The sequence below is a fragment of the Poromitra crassiceps genome (genome assembly GCF_964638095.1).
Source record: "Poromitra crassiceps genome assembly, chromosome: 11".
NCBI classification, from domain to species: domain Eukaryota; kingdom Metazoa; phylum Chordata; class Actinopteri; order Beryciformes; family Melamphaidae; genus Poromitra; species Poromitra crassiceps.
The window spans coordinates 22,155,541-22,172,619 of record NC_139643.1 but is presented as its reverse complement, the minus strand read 5'-3'; the positions used below and the strand labels follow the sequence as shown (position 1 = coordinate 22,172,619).

Here is a 17,079-nt window from a genome sequence, read left to right as displayed (position 1 = left end):
GACGAGGCGATCAGCTGCTCTCCTCGTAGTAGGAGCCGACACCAGGCCCAGAGACGCCACGGGAACGAGGAGCGACATGGCTCTTGCCAGGGCGGCTTATCTATTCATAGCTTTCAAGGGGCGTTACGTGCTGCCGGGAACGCCCACCTGGCGGTCAAAAAACAAACTTGTTCATTCGCTGCCAGCCAAGTCGACTAGGTTCTCACGCAGTGTTTGTTCAGCCGTTTGTACACACGTCTTTGCGGCCAACATTTCCTCAAAGGTATAAACTCAAGTAACGTTACAATAATGATTAAAATACCCCGTTAACGTTACTTGAGCTTACCTTTGATGAAATGTTGGCCGCAAAGACGTGTGTACTTTGATGGTAGCCATTTGCCCTCCCCAGCAACTGAACCACATCTAATCGCACAAATCCACAACCTCCTCCTGTCTGAGTTTTCTTTCTCCGACGGCATTCTGTAAAAGCACAAGCCAGGCGTGTCTCCTCGTCGGTTTAGTGCAACCGATAGCACAACAGGTAGGCTATGCGGCACTTTGGCTGAACAAACAGCGTGAGTCGACTCGCAGGCAACGGAATGAACAGGTTTTTTTTGACCGCCAGGTGGGCGTTCCCGGCAGCACGTAACGCCCCTTGAAAGCTATGAATAGGGTTTGTGGATGAGACAGAAGAAGGCAGGTGGATCTCCCGGTTCATCAACAGGAATCCAAGATAGGCTTCAACCTAAGGCACTTTAGATTCAAGATTCAAGATTCAAGATTTTTATTGTCACTCCGTAGTACAAGTATCATGTGTGAAACTCTTGTGCTGTAGACTCCGTTACAACATAGTGCAAAATAACAGGGCATATAGATGCAGGAAAACAAGAGAAACAACAAGCAATAACAGTAAACTTTTTTTCTTTTCTTTTCTAACATAGACACCTTTAAACATAATTAAACATTCTGTTTGCACAGGTGCAAATAACATAGGCATAATTAAACATAATGGTAGCAGCTGCCGTACAGCTACTACATGATTGTTTATTTGTGTGTGTTCAGGAGTCTCGTGGCCCAGGTACTTGAAGCTGTCCACCCTTTCCACCACTGTGCCATTGATGGTGATTGGGAGGTGTGGGCCCCCCCTTCCTCCTGTAGTCTACAATGATCTCCTTGGTCTTGGAGAGACGTTAGAGAGAGGTGGTTGTCCTGGCACCATTGTTCCAGGGGGGGGGGGGGCACTGGTCAACACCCAGTTGGCCAGCAGGGTTATGGGAGGAAGGGACCTCCTACACACTCTTGCCAGTGTGCCTGTATCAACGCATGCTTCGAGATCTGAGCCAGGCTCAAACCCGAGCATAGTCGGCCCTAATTATTATGCTACCTAATTCAAAACTCCAGCTCTGTTAGGTCACCCACAGCCGGGTGCTCTTTACACTTCCTGAAAGATTCAGCGAGATCTCATCGCACGTAAAATGGCACAGCTGTGACCGAACATAACTCACACACTCACAGACACACTTTATTATAGGATTATTATAGGAATGTGCAGTGCAATAAGGGTTTTTATTTTGAACATTGCAACCGGAAGTTGTGTGTCTGGCTGATTCTGGCTAACTTGGCACTGGTGTCCTAGCAGCTGCACGCTCTCCCACAGCCTGTGTAGTGTACTGTGTTCGGTCAGAGCTGAGCGTGGTGTGCGGGAGGCGGTAATGGCTGCCAGGCAGAGCACTGAGGAAGACAACAAACGAACCCCAGAGAGCACACTTTAAAGGTGAGAATAACAAAGATGGAGACTCGCAACAAAAATAATGGCTTCTTATTTTGTCTTAGCGTTCAGTTGTGGCTGGTCGACTTGGTGGTGCGTGTGTTTTGAAGAACCTATGACACACACACACACACACACACACACACACACACAGACACAGGACAATACACTGTCAATGCCATAGGCCTGTCAAAGCACGCCTCGTTAATGTCGTAGTATCATTTGACAGGTAGGAACTTGTTTTAGATTGAAACCAGAGAAGCTATTTACCGATGTAAGTGTCGATTGTGCTCAATAGAGAGACTCTTTGTTAGCTGGTGTTAACATGATTAGCTAGCTAACCAACAACATTAGCGTTAGCTGACATTCGCCTGGCCACCACATACTGTAGCCATTAGCTTGTTAGCTAATCAGCTAAGTGAATGTCTGTCTGTGTGATTAGCCTATGAGCATGCTGGCTAACATCTGTCTGTCTCGATATAATGGTATGAGCACCTTTTCGCTTCCGCGTTGGTTTTCCGTCTCCAGATCGGACACAGACAATATCTCCTATTATAATGCGAATATTATGAAGTTGGCTGAGTAGTCGATCATTGAATACACAGTCTGGTGTGAGAGTGAGTTAATAGTGCATTATGTCATTGTCTCCTTTCAAAAGCTGCTGGCCAGCATTTTCCATGACCAAGTTTTGTTGACTTACTGCGGTGCCACCTTGTCATTACCACCATATCCCGTTCAAAAATGTGTTAGTTTAGACTAGAGTTGCTTTTATATAGGCTAAAGTGCATAATAACTGACCTTGGAGAGATTACTTGAAAAAAAAATTAATTAAAAAAATTAAAGGTTTTTTAAAGTTGACACTTTATTGAATTGAAGTGCTGCATATCTCTATCGAGTTCAAGTTAGGCTACTATTAATGCAGAACATTACATAATATGTTCTCATGTTCTACCAGTTATGTAACCTTGGCTGATGAGCAAAGAAACGTGTAATTACCAGATTTTCTAAAAGATGTTGGATATTGGGGCTAATTTGTTATGTGCCAAGTCAAATTATGACCTCTGACATCCTTGCACACTTTGCAGCTCTTAAACAAGTTGTGCTTCGTTTAATCTAACCACATTTTAATATAGCCTACTTAGGCTGCGTGCACACACAGCGTTTCTTAGGCACTTTTGCCAAAGTGGTTAACACAGGATGAGAGATGGGGCACGCTCTATCTGACAGAGCATTTTAAAGGGACATCTTGTCAAGGTCGTATTCGCAGTAGCACTATGCAAACTGTAATGTCAGGCTGATAGAAGACTGGTGGTGTTGAGTGAAGTCACTGTGGATGTCAGCATTGTCATATGAACCAAACTTTCAATAATACTCAGATACTGTAGAGAAGATTGAGTCAAGCTGTTGCATTTCAGTGTTGCCCCCACACATGGCATACACATGGAATATGGCAGGTGGATTGAAATATGTAACAGAAAAAGAAAAAGTAGAACAGAGGTTGGGTCTCAGACAGTCTTGTTTTGGTACTGGACTGCAGCAGTCAGACAGACAGACAGACAGACAGCCGAAAATGCCCACAGATAATGGAGCAGTGCACAAACCGCGCAACCAAAATACTTATTTGGATGCCTTCGCCGGCGATAGCCAGGCTGGAAGCATTATGATTTTGGGATGTCCGTCCGTCTGTCTGTCCATTGATCATTAACGCGATATCTGAGGAACTGACGGAGTTTCATCAAATTTGCCTCAAACGTTGACTTGGACTCAAGGATGAACTGATTAGGTTTTGGTGGTCAAAGGTCAAAGTTCAAGGTCACTGTGACCTCACGACCGCTTGTTTCATGCTCATTAACGCAATATCTCTGGAATACCTTGATGGAATTTCACCACATTTGGCTCAAACGTCCACTTGGACTCAAGGATGAACTGATGTTGGTGGTCAAAGACTATAAGAGATGGACAGAGTGTGACGTCAGCCATACTTCTGATTGGACATCTCCAGGCAGGTTTCCCACGGAGCCGCGGCTTCCACCTGCTATTCCCCGTCTGAGGGAACAAGACCAGAAGTAATGGAGGAATGTATGATATGAGTTATTAAAGAAGACACTGGACAGGGAAGGTGCTATTATAGATCAGTAGGTAGGGGGCCTAGCTGGCAGGTAGATGATTTAGATATATGAATGAGACCAGATATTTCAGCAACAGTTGGGAGGTTAAAACTTGACAGTGAAGAAAAGAGGGGAAGATCAAATGAAGAATAAAGTCAACTGTATGTGGTAGCGTATTGTTCGAAGAGGTCAATTGCTGGTGAATATTTTCAAGTTTGGCATTAATAAAGGTCATAAAGGTGAATTGAATACAGATAAGGTGCAAGAGGGTCCGGTGGCCATAGAATATTGTATAATCTGGAGAACAGGGCTCTTGTGCTCCCTTCACCTGACCTAATTACATTTGCATAATAGGTTTATTTAGCTGTGGAAAGAACATGCTTACAGTAATGAAGTATGTGCTTGTCATACATGTCTTTATGAACAACAAGGCCAGTTTTAGCATAAAGGCGTTCCAGACGGCGGCTTTTAGCTTTAAACTAGTATAATCCCAGTGTAAACCAAGGGGCAGAGTGGGTAAAAGAGACAGACTGGGTTTGTATATAGAGCATTTAAAAGACTGAAGTAGTCCATCATTGTAATGAGAGATCTGTTCGTCTGGGGTGGATAAATTGTCTTTGCTGGGGAGGTTATCAATTCCACTACTAGAAAGAGCAGATACATTAATAACAACGACTAGGGATGAAGCGATAACCGGTTTAATGATAAACCCTGATACAATTCCTTATGGTTAGTATTACTGTTTCAAATCTTAATGATCATTAAAACCATGTTACAGCCCTTTGAAAAACACAGTAAACACTGCAGTAACAGTCTCCCAGACACAGGCGGGCAGCCTTGGTGAAATTATTTCAGTGAGTGTATCGGTACTTTTTAGGTCAGAGTTTTCAATATAACACTTGGTATAATGAGTTCAGTCTGAGTGTATCAGTACTTTTTCAACGATACCGCGATAATAACCGCAATAATCTTGGTCACTATAATGGTGATGTGAAATGTTCATACCGTTCATCTCTAACAACATCAAAAGGTGGATGTATCTCTGAGGAAAATAACGAGCGGTACCCAGGTGAAGATGCAATGCCGGTGGTGGCTCAGAAAGGTGGCATCATGGTAGTTGAAAAAGAAGTAAAAAGTCCTCTTCACACAAGCCGTGTTCTCTCCCCACAGCGAGGACTAGGATGGTAAGCAGCCAGCCGAAGTACGAGCTGATCGGGGAGGTGGGGCGAGGCAGCTACGGCGTGGTGTACGAGGCGGTGGTGAAGCGGACGGGCCACCGCGTGGCCGTCAAGAAGATCCGCTGCCACTCTCCTGAGAACGTGGAGCTGGCTCTCAGAGAGTTCTGGGCCCTCAGCAGCATCCAGAGCCAGCACCCCAACGTCATCCACCTGGAGGAGTGTGTCCTGCAGAGAGACACGCTGGCCCAGAGGATGAGCCATGGCTCCAACTCCCCTCTCTACCTGGAGGTAAGGCACCACCCGAGTGGGAGATCTCCACGAGGTCTTTGAAATTATTAAAAGTTGATGAATCAATTTAGGGAAAATTGAAAAGTATTAAAAAGTCTCAATCCTAATTTGATGAGGTATTACATTTTGTAGCTGATTGTGTCACATGGGCATATATTGATTGCAGACCCTGAATTGAATCAAAATCGTATCATGGCAGAATATTGTATCGTTGAATCTATATAATATGGTATTGTGATGATTTACACCCCTATCGCTGATGTGCGTTGAGGTCTTAAAATATATAGAAAAGGTCTTAAAAGGTATTGGATTTAACTTCAGGATACCTGCATATACCCTGACTCCAGTCGGCTGTGTGCTAAGAAAGGCAGTGTAGCAAATTGTGGCATGAAAGCAGAATAAAGTGTATGAGAGTATATTGTGTTTTTTTATTTGAAAAAGTTTTATCAACCGATTGCAAATGCAGTTCAAACCTAAGACAAAATGTAACATTTCTTCATTCACCAATAAAAACGTAGTAGTATTTCTCAGTTCTCAAGAAAAAAATAAATTAAAGTACCGTAAATTCCGGACTATAAGACGCACCGGTCTATAAGCCGCAGCACCAAAATTGACTATTTTTTTCTTCTATAAGCCGCACCGGACTATAAGCCGCGGGTGTTTTGATGTTTAATTACCATATGAAAGGGTTCGTGCACAGAGAGGAATGTCGGGAAAGAGATCGCTGTTTGGGGAAGCTCCCATTTATTAACATTTCAACAAAACAAAACAAAAGTCAGGTCACTAATCCCCAGACAAAATCACACAACAATAGGCTACCGTATATGTGCAGCAAACCTGTAACCAGAGAAGTCAAGTCACTAATCCTCGTCTTCCTCTTCTTCCTGCGTACTGAAACCACCAAAGTCCTCATCTTCAGTGTCGGAAACGAACAGGTTCAGGGTGGCTTCGTCAACCACTCTCCTCTCTCCTTCATTGTCACTCAAAACCAACAAACTCCTCTTCATCACTGTCGGCATCGAACAGCCTCTGAAGCCTCTGACGGCCCTCAGCGCCAGCTGTGGCGGCGTCATCCTTTTCATCCCGCAGCAGTCCAGCGTTTTGGAACCCGTTGGTGATTGTGGATGTTTTCACACTCCTATAATATTCCGTGATCTTCCTTTGTGTGAATTCGGCGAAGTTTGTGATTTTCTCCTGGTAGTCGGGAGGGAGTTGTTCAGTAGTTCTCCCCCGGACGGACAGTCCCTTTCGTCTCATGAATCGGTAGCACCAAGATGGCCCACCTCTGAAATGTTCAATTTTCATCTCGGTGGCGATTGTTTTGGCCTTCAGTCGGATCTGCACCGTGGAAACGCCTCGGCCGTCTCCTCTCTGGGTCAACACCCAGTCCTCAAGGGAATCTTCAAGTTCCGGCCATCTGCTTTTGTGGCCTCTGAAGGACTTTTTTGTCTTATTACACTGAGACAGTTCCTCCTGCTGCTGCTTCCAACGTCTCACCATTGACTCATCGATGCCCAGGGTACGCGCAGCTGCTCTGTTTGTTTCTTTTAGTGCGAGTTCGACTGCTTTCAGCTTGAAAGCTGCGTCGTGTGACTTTCTGCGTACCTTCCCCATGGTAAGTGAGAGAGAGACTGCTCGTCTTGTTGTGATTCCGGGCTGATGAACTTTGCTTACCGTAATTACCATATGTAAGGGTTCACGCACAGAGGGGATTGTTGGCTGTTTGAGGAAGCTCCCATTTACCGTATTACCGTAACATTTCAACAAAACAACATAACACAACACCTTTGTTTATTTCGACAGTGCACACAGTGTCCGCGGTGTGGTGAAAAGAGGGCAACAGAGGAAATTAAAACAGAAGTGGATTTATAGGTAGAAAGAGTGCTAAAAAAGAGAGATTTTATTTGTATTTGAAATTTTTTTTCTGAAAAAATCCATAGATAAGACGCACCGTTATATAAGCCGCAGGGGCCAAAAAACGGGAAAAAAGCCGCGGCTTATAGTCCGGAATTTACGGTAATACCAAAAGAAAGAAAAATATTGAGAGTTGTGAATTGAATTGAATCATGGAAGATGACAATCGCGATTCTTACATGTTTTGATTTTTTGGGGACATTGGCACCCTGAAATCATCCTGCATTCATGTCAAGGTTAAGACTATTGTTTTATCTCACTTGAATATGCCTTTTATCCTCATTTAAAAGGCGAAAGAGCAAACTCTAGGTAGAATCTATATCTGCTGCTATATCTGTTTTGACTGCATTGTCTGTTCATTGTGTCTGTCAGTATGAAACACATCATCATGCAAAACTTGGCAGTCATATTCAAATTTCAGTCAAATTTGATTCATGTCAAGTGGGTAACAGCTGATCAGGAGGATCAACCAAAAGCTACGGAAAACGTCAACCTTGACCATTTCAAACAAGTTTGTGGTTGTGGACACTTTCAAAGTCGTCGCTTTAACCTTCAACTCCTTCCAAATGGCTCCTGTGAATAATGCATCATGACATTGTGCTTCAGACTGCAGCTGCCACTCCTGGGATAGTTTCCACTCAGGCTCAACTAAAAGGGCTCTTGGTTTCAACAGGGAAGTTGGTGGTAGGGATGGGACCGGGTCCGATCCAATATCGGTATCGGGTGCCGATATTGGCACTAATTCACGGATCGGAATCGGAAATCAGAATCTTTTTTTTTTCTTTTTTTTTATTCCAACGCTGGCCGTAATTTGCCCATGGATAATAGTATTCTTCTTTGCCTTGTATATTTTCTTAATTTTGTCTGCTTTTTGCAAGGTATATTTAAAAAAAAAAATCTTGAATTGGCCAAATCTTTGCCTATACTGTATATTCAAGAAAAATTTCACTATCGGCATAATATCGGTATCGGCAGATATCCAAATTCAGGTATCGGAAGTGGAAAAATGTGGATCGGTGTATCCCTAGTTGGTGGAGAAGATCAGACAGATCTTCTGTACAGAACAGAACATGCCCAAACAGTGAATCGTGCTGCTGTATTTGTGTACGTTTACTAAGTGGCTTCTGTTTCCTCCCAGATGCTCATTGATAAGAGTGGAATTTCACTTGGCTTGTCTCTGTAAGAGGTCAGCATCAAGGCCAGAACTTGACTGCCCAACAAAAGATTGAAGACGGAGTTGGTGTGCGCGGTGCGTTGTGTTTCAGGCTGTTGGTGTGCGCGTGCGTTGTGTTCCACAAGCGCCGTCTGTCCGCCAGATAACAGATTGCTTTCCAGCTGGCTACTTCTTTATTACAGTCATTTAGTATTTTACTGCTGAATGTAATTGCTGAATTGATGGTAGGTAGGAGCTGGGAGTCACGCATCAGAAATGGGTCTGTCTTCCTGGACTCTGTTTGTTTGGCTTAGTTTGTTGTAGCAGTGTGTCAGTGAAGCAGGTTAGTTTGTTGTAGCAGTGTGTCAGTGAAGCAGGTTAGTTTGTTGTAGCAGTGTGTCAGTGAAGCAGGTTAGTTTGTTGTAGCAGTGTGTCAGTGAAGCAGGTTGTTTTAGCAGTGTGTCAGTGAAGCAGGTTAGTTTGTTGTAGCAGTGTGTCAATGAAGCAGGTTAGTTTGTTGTAGCAGTGTGTCAGTGAAGCAGGTTAGTTTGTTGTAGCAGTGTGTCAGTGAAGCAGGTTAGTTTGTTGTAGCAGTGTGTCAGTGAAGCAGGTTAGTTTGTTGTAGCAGTGTGTCAGTGAAGCAGGTTAGTTTGTTGTAGCAGTGTGTCAGTGAAGCAGGTTAGTTTGTTGTAGCAGTGTGTCAGTGAAGCAGGTCCCACAGAGCTTCCCAAAGTTCCCATTGTGAAAACGAGAACAAAACGTATAACTGTGTGGGGCTACATTGTTTGTTTAGTTTCTATTTGATTTGGTGAGCCCAATATATATTTTCTTTCTTTCTCATGGACCTGCTAAACCCACTCACTAATAAGACTTAGCATTTGCTACCTTGCTACTGCATTAGCCGATTATTCTACTGTTTTTAAAAAGGGCAACGACGAGAAATGTCATGTTTTGATGCCAGGTTAGCGTCACAGCACCCAGAACGGCTCTTTGGGCCGTGCTGCAGTAGGTTTTGCTGTGCATAGATGAGGCAGCAGGCAGACTAGTGGATACTTTCTAAAAAGGTAGAACTTCATGTCCTCCGACGACCTGTCTCACACACTTTTCCTCTGAGGCTTGTTTGCGTTACAGCAGCACTCTCACAGGCACATCTTGAGGAGACTGGATTTTTGCTGGCAAGACTTCAGACTTCAAGTTTCCGTCTCGCAGACACAGAGATGTCGGTTGGCAGGCGCTCTGAGGAAGTAGGGAGTGGCCAGAAGGAGGGGAATCTGGCATATGATTGTGTGTGAGACATTTTGGAAACAATTATTAGCTGTGTTGCTATGCATTTTCTATTAAAATAGGCTAATTATTTAATTATTGTATATTAGGGCGGCAAACTGTTTTGAATATTACAAAGTGTATTATGAGTATCCTACCTTTTTAACATGACATTGTATTTGTTCCCCGCCTGCTCTTGAGCCCTGCTGACAGATTGTCATGTTGATGCTGACGGTGCTTGACAATTGAGATTGTTCTGCACAGTTGGAGATTGACTGCACAATAGTTTTGGCATAATGGTTAGTGTGTTGTCCAGTAACTCAGTGCAAGGTGAGCCACCAGCAGTCAGCAAGCTGTGTCTGTTGTGTCAGTGCAAGGTGAGCCACCAGCAGTCAGCAAGCTGTGTCTGTTGTGTCAGTGCAAGGTGAGCCATCAGCAGTCAGCAAGCTGTGTCTGTTGTGTCAGTGCAAGGTGAGCCATCAGCAGTCAGCAAGCTGTGTCTGTTGTGTCAGTGCAAGGTGAGCCATCAGCAGTCAGCAAGCTGTGTCTGTTGTGTCAGTGCAAGGTGAGCCATCAGCAGTCAGCAAGCTGTGTCTGTTGTTGTGTCAGTGCAAGGTGAGCCATCAGCAGTCAGCAAGCTGTGTCTGTTGTGTCAGTGCAAGGTGAACCATCAGCAGTCAGCAAGCTGTGTCTGTTGTTGTGTCAGTGTAAGGTGAGCCATCAGCAGTCGGCAAGCTGTGTCTGTTGTTGTGTCAGTGCAAGGTGAGCCATCAGCAGTCGGCAAGCTGTGTCTGTTGTGTCAGTGCAAGGTGAGCCATCAGCAGTCAGCAAGCTGTGTCTGTTGTGTCAGTGCAAGGTGAGCCACCAGCAGTCGGGCCTAAAAAAAAAATAAGTTTGGTTCCTGTTGGTTGTCAGTTGAGGTGAGGGTCGGTAGGGAATTTATTTTATTTTATTTTATTTTTTTATTTTCAGTGGCAGCAAGGGATAGATAGGAAATATATAGATATATTTTTTTTCCTTAAAAAAACAGCAGCGATGGATACTTTTTTCATAACATAGCCTACATGTACTGTACCACTGTGCTCTACACACGTTTTTATATGAACAAAATATTTAAGTCAATATGAATGCTTCAATGTTATTAAAACGTGCTGATTTTAAATGTTCTTTTTTCTACTCCTAAAAACCAGTTCTGGACCATTGGCATTGAAGACATCTCAAACAATATTTCATCTCATACCTTTAATGGCATTATTAGACCGCAAAAACCAGACAGACACACTTCTATTCCCACCGCCCCCCCCCCCTCCCTGCCTCTTCCAACTCACGGCTTCCTCATAGCTACACACACACACGCACACAAACACACACGCACGCACATGCACGCATACGCACAGATGCACGCACACGCGCACACACACGCTCTGGTTTGTGCTCTCTGGAAGAGAAAAGCCCACTCCCCGGGTCCGCAGGCTCTCCAGAATGTCATTTTTTAGCTCCTCTTTTTTCGTCTGTGCAACCTTCGGCGGGGGCAAATGAGTACGTTGCTGTGCACGAAACAGTATCTCGAAGGCGGACGGAGCGGTACTTTGAGCTGTCGAGGGCTGAGGTTCTGTCGTGCACTTCAGTGCTAAATACCTGAATTGAAACGTAGCCATGAAGCCACTGACGAGCGAACCAAGCTGCTGAGTGGGGGTCGACACCACATCGCTGGAGATATCCGTCCATTTGTCAGCTCTGTCCACTTTGCCGGCTGCTGATACGAATATACAAGCGCACTGTTTAACTTCCTGAAGCACGTTTTCAAACGATTTTAACCCCAATCTCACAATTCTGGTTGGCACGCTGCTGCATGGGCAGAGAAGCGACACAAAGCACATGTCCGTCATGCTCCCTCCATGCCATTTTCGTTTTAAAGTATCCGTAGCGAAAAGCACCTTCGCGCAGTGGCAACCCCCGCCCCTTAGCGCCACCGTCAAATCAACAAGCTCATAAAATAAATTGGGTCGCACGTAAATTGACAGGGTCGGTCGGCAACCGGAACCAAACTTAATTTTTTTTTAGGCCTCAACAAGCTGTGTCTGTTGCGCTCAGGGTCTCTAGATCAATGCTACTGTATCAGCCATCTATAGCTTATTTCTGTGGATTCATATAAAAGTTTGTGTATGACTGTATGTGCATTTATGTGGAGGTTAGAGCAGTATACCACTTTGCCGATATGTAGAATAATATAATGCTCATCATCATTACTATTGTTATTATACTGGGGGAGTTTTTGTGTCCCATGCTGTTTTAGATGGGGGGGGGGGGGGGATGCACCGATATGAAAATTTTAGCCGATACCGATAACCAATATTAACATTGCTCTCATGGCCGATCAACAATATTTACCAATGTCGATATGATCTGTATAAAAACAAATTTCTATGATAATCAAATTTTGTACGTACTGATGTTTTTTTGGGCCAATACCGATATTAACATTGCGGTTATTTTGCTCATCAGTCGATACACCGATATCTCGTGCATCCCTAGTTTTAGAGGCTTTTCCACCCTAACGAGAATACAATTCTGGGGTGAAACACTGAATATTTTGGGGCATGGAAATATCGCCACGAAATATTGGTTGTCGGCAGTTTTCAAAAACATCAGTTAATTGACATGGCCGAGTCTCTGTGTGTGTCCATGTGTAGTAGTGTTCACTAGCGGCAAGTAAGCTAGATGTTGCTAGTGTGAATGGCTGCCTGGCTCTACACTCCCATCATGAATGTGTTGTCAGGTTTGGAGGGGGCCGTCCCCAGACTCTCAGCGCCACGTGGCCTATTGTCCCACCGCTCGCTCAGCTTTCTGCCGTGTCGGCAGCATTGGCCGCTTTCCCAGAGCTCCGTTATTCCAGCTTTTTTTCTTTTATTGGTCCGTAACGTTCCAGTGCTCCGCTCACAAACCATTAGAGAAGAAGGATCTGAGCCGAGCGACTGTGGGATCATTTGCTTCTCTTCTGTTTGGCTAGCGGATGTTTGGCTAGCGGATGTTTGGCTAGCGGATGTTTGGCTAGCGGATGGCCGCCCGCCCGGGCCAGTGGCATCTCAAACCATTTGTGGCCCATTTGGTTACAGCAGGGCTTTCCAGTGGCTTTTGCCTACTGCAAATATTTTGACTCTATTATATTGCCCCGTAAAGTAGTTCAATCAAGGCACCTAGGATTATGGTTTAACCCAGAGCTTTCCAAGCGGTTTCAGGGGAGGCTCAGTGAATGGAAGTGGAAAAAATATTACATTAGTTATCAAATCACATCACAGTAGCTTAAATGTGTGTGATTTGGTTAAAGAGATAGTTCAGAGATGCAGTGTTTTTGGAGAGTTTTTGTGTCTTTTCTTCTCCGGAGGCAGAAACAAATGCCTTTAGACAGATTTTTTTTTATGTATTTTGGTGTAGTCTGAAGTATGTCAAACAGCAATATCAGGCTATCTTGGCTCAATTGTTGAGGGTCTATGGGATCAAATAACATAACATAATCATGATCCCATAGGGATCCAAGAATTTGGCAAAACTAAGCAAGTAAATAAGGGGAGGCACCTTTTCCCCAGCTTTGTCTAAGGCGAGGCCCATAGTCTCAGACTTTGAAAACCCCTGGTTTAACCTGTTCAGTTTAGATTTAGATCATTTTTTTTTGTAACTAAGTTGTACCTTTTGTTGTGTTCGTCATCCATCAAACGTGCTGTCCTCAAGAAAGCACATCACATCTAATCTAATGATAATCTTAGGGCACTTTCTTTTGAAAGTGAGGAAAGCTGGTTGCTCTGTGGTCAGCTGTCAAAGGGAGGGGTTGTGGTTAGACTAAATAAACCCACTTCCTCCAGCTGAGGGCTGTAAGATGAGAGACTTCTCACACGGCTGAAAGAAACAGCAGCCAGAGAGACGGCCCACCACCGATACAAAGCCTCCCTCACACTCTGAACTAGAACCATGCTGCTGCTGCTGGCCTGTCTTCTCCCACTGCTGTTCCTTTATCAATAGTCAGGAATGCTAGTCTACGGTCTAAAGTGACATCATCACTTTTGCTTTTCTCAGATCTGTCTGATGGTAGTGCGAGAACTAACGCGCTCTTTTGGCTTCCTTCCTTCCTGCTAAATGCGGATGTCAAACAGGCTAGTTTGGTGCTTTGTTCTTGGCAGTCGAGTTATTTTTTCTCTCTTATTTGCTCAGCCGGATGGATTCAGCTTTTATCTCACTGGTGACACTTGTGCACCGGCACGCCCGTTCACCCGCCAACACCAACCTTCTCATGTTGACCCGTAGGGCCCGTTCACCCGCCAACACCAACGTTCTCTAGTTGACCCGTAGGGCCCCTTCACCCTTTAACACCAACCTTCTCTAGTTGACCCGTAGGGCCACCAGCACGCCCCTTCACCTGCCAACACCAACCTTCTCATGTTGACCCGTAGGGCCACCAGCACGCCCGTTCACCCGCCAACACCAACCTTCTCATGTTGACCCGTAGGGCCGGGTGACCAAATACCTCAATATCCATAATTGCAAGGATGACTATTGGTGCTTTCACAAATTATTTCCATAATGAGATTTTTGATAAATAATCATCAGTAATGTGGATATAATGACTAAATGGGTAAAGGGAAATTATAGGACAGATAGAACAGTCTGGTAAGTTTAGACAATTACCTTACTTTACAGTAATCAATCAATCAATCAATCAATTTTAGATTTATTTTGCGCCAAATCATAAAGTTATCTCAAGGTGCTGCCTTCTTGTAATACAGCCTTTAAAACCAGAAAAAGACGACACTTATGTCATATCACGATATTTTGATATCCAAAATCTAAGACTATATCTCTCATCTCATATCACGCTGTCGATATCGATATATTGCGCAGCCCTAATTGACCCCCTTGTCTTTGTCTCTGCTGTAGCTGGTGGAGACATCTCTGAAGGGCGAGATCACGTTTGACCCGTGCTGTGCCTACTACCTGTGGTTCGTCATGGACTTCTGCGACGGCGGCGACATGAACGCCTACCTGCTGTCCCGCAAGCCCAGCCGCAAGACCAACACCAGCTTCATGCTGCAGCTGGGCAGTGCGCTGGCCTTCCTGCACCGCAACCAGATCATCCACCGCGACCTCAAGCCCGACAACATCCTCATCTCGCAGGTAGGGTACCTACAGGTAGGGTACCTACCGCTCAGGGTACCTACCGCTCAGGGTACCTACCGCTCAGGGTACCTACCGCTCAGGGTTCCCCCCCGCGGTCATGGAAAACCTGGAAAAAAAAGTCATAGAATTTCAAAATCTCATTTCCCAGGCCTGGAAAAGTCACAGAATTAGTCCAATCCTTTTGGAAAAGTCATGGAATTTTGTTGCGTGTAATGAAATTCATTGTTTCAGTAATCTTCCGTGGATAACCTTCCACGTAATGTAACATCAACAGTTGTTTTCTGTAGCTGTTGACGTACCATAGCTCTTAATGTGTGTCGATTTTAGTGCTTCTTGTATTTTACATTATTTTTTATGGAACATTTGTGTTCTATTTCAATAACCTCCGACGCAGTGACTCTGAAGCAGTAAAATCCAATTAAGAGGCGTGTACTTACAGTACATGGACATTCCATAGAGAGCTCCAGGGATGACGTATTTTTGTAGGCTGAATGCGGAAGTCCCGAACTTCCTGGTTCTTCACTGTTTCTGTCTATGGGATTTTTGAATGGGTTTTTGGCACGATGCTTCAAATAATGTCTGTGGGCAACGCAAGTTTAATCAAATGCGAACCAAGGTTCAGCGGGATAATCTTCACACATGAGGACCACTTTCATGAGTTTTGAAGCGTAACTGCGAGCCCTAGAGGTAAAAAGCTTGTGCTAAGCTAATCCAGAACTACACACAGTGTCGCATAGGCGTCCACGCATTGATTGCGAGAGAAAGAATTTCCGCGTTCACTCGTGATGACGTATAATATCCGCGTCGACATTGTAGTCTCATTTAGCCGTTTGCTAGCTAGCCACCCTTTTAACGGCACATAAAAGCTTCAAAACTCATAAAAGTGGTCTTCATGTGTGAAGATGATGTTACTAAACACTGGTTCGCGTTTGATTAAGCCAGCGTTGCCCAGAGAGATTATTAGAAGCATCGCGCCAAAAACCCATTCAAAACTCCCATAGGCGAAAACTGTGAAGAACCAGGGCTGTTAGCATCGATGATTTCCGGACTCGTTCCTGGAGCTCTCTATTGAGGATCCTTGAAAAGTCATGGAAAAGTTTTGAAATGTCATCCATGAAAATGTGTGGGATGTGTGTGATAAACTGTGATCAAACTCCTTACGGTTTAGTATTACCGTTTCAAATGTGAATGATCATTAAAACCATGTTAGCGTGTCACCGTGTTCTGTTCACACCGTGTTCACCTCTCCCTCGCAGGGCTGCACGGCGGCCGGCCTACCCGAGCCCACCCTCAAAGTGGCCGACTTCGGCCTGAGCAAGGTGTGCTCCACCTCCGGGCTCAACCCCGAGGAGCCGGCCAGCGTCAACAAGTGTTTCCTGTCCACCGCCTGCGGCACGGACTTCTACATGGCCCCCGAGGTGTGGGAGGGCCACTACACGGCCAAGGCGGACATCTTCGCCCTGGGCGTGATCATCTGGGCCATGGTGGAGCGCATCACCTTCGTGGACGTGGAGACCCAGAAGGAGCTGCTGGGCAGCTACGTGCAGCAGGGCGAGGAGATCGTGCCGCTGGGCGAGGCCCTCCTGGAGAACCCCAAGATGGAGCTGCTGATCCCCGCCCGGAAGAAGAGCATGAACACCCACATGAAGCAGCTGATCAGAGACATGCTGTCCGCCAACCCTCAGGAGAGGCCCGACGCCTTCGAGCTGGAGCTCAGACTGGTCCGCATCGCCTGCAGAGAGCTGGACTGGGACACGTGATGGGACCGCCAAGCGGGACCGTAGACTCACAAAGCCAGTCAAGCACATGTACACATCCTATCGGCTACTGTTAACCCATTGATACCAGATGCAGCATTTGCGTGCATATCCCTCATTTGTGTGTGTGTCCCTTCCCGTATCCCGTCACGCGGTCTTAAAGGGACACACACACAAATATTCCATCAGGTATCAATGGGTTAACCTCAACAGCCACACAATGTGGGGTTTGTCTTTTTTAACAACGGAACAACAGTTAGAATAGTCACCGTTTTTGTAGCATGGCTTCCACGTCGTCCAGCAGGCCCTCTGGTGTCTTCTCATGGAAGTGTTTGTCATCACTATCAGCCAGGCTGTCCATGCGCACACACACACCTGAGCTGTGTCTTTCTTCATATTAAAGGAGGAGAGGTGCTGTGCCCTCCCCCCACCTCTGCTGCTTCAATCTGCAGCTTAGTCTCAGGCTAATCACATCGTAGCTTCCACGTCCCCCTTAGAGCAG

General features: G+C 45.2%; 1 protein-coding gene across 1 annotated transcript; it reads left to right on the top strand.

Moving 5' to 3' along the window:
* Positions 1-1,678: 1,678 nt before the first annotated feature.
* Positions 1,679-17,079, top strand: pdik1l (PDLIM1 interacting kinase 1 like). The gene is made up of 4 exons (XM_083645624.1): positions 1,679-1,753; positions 5,026-5,321; positions 14,581-14,817; positions 16,077-17,079. The coding sequence occupies exons 2-4, from the start codon at positions 5,037-5,039 to the stop codon at positions 16,578-16,580; spliced, it is 1,026 nt and encodes a 341-aa protein (XP_083501750.1). The 5' UTR covers positions 1,679-1,753; positions 5,026-5,036; the 3' UTR covers positions 16,581-17,079.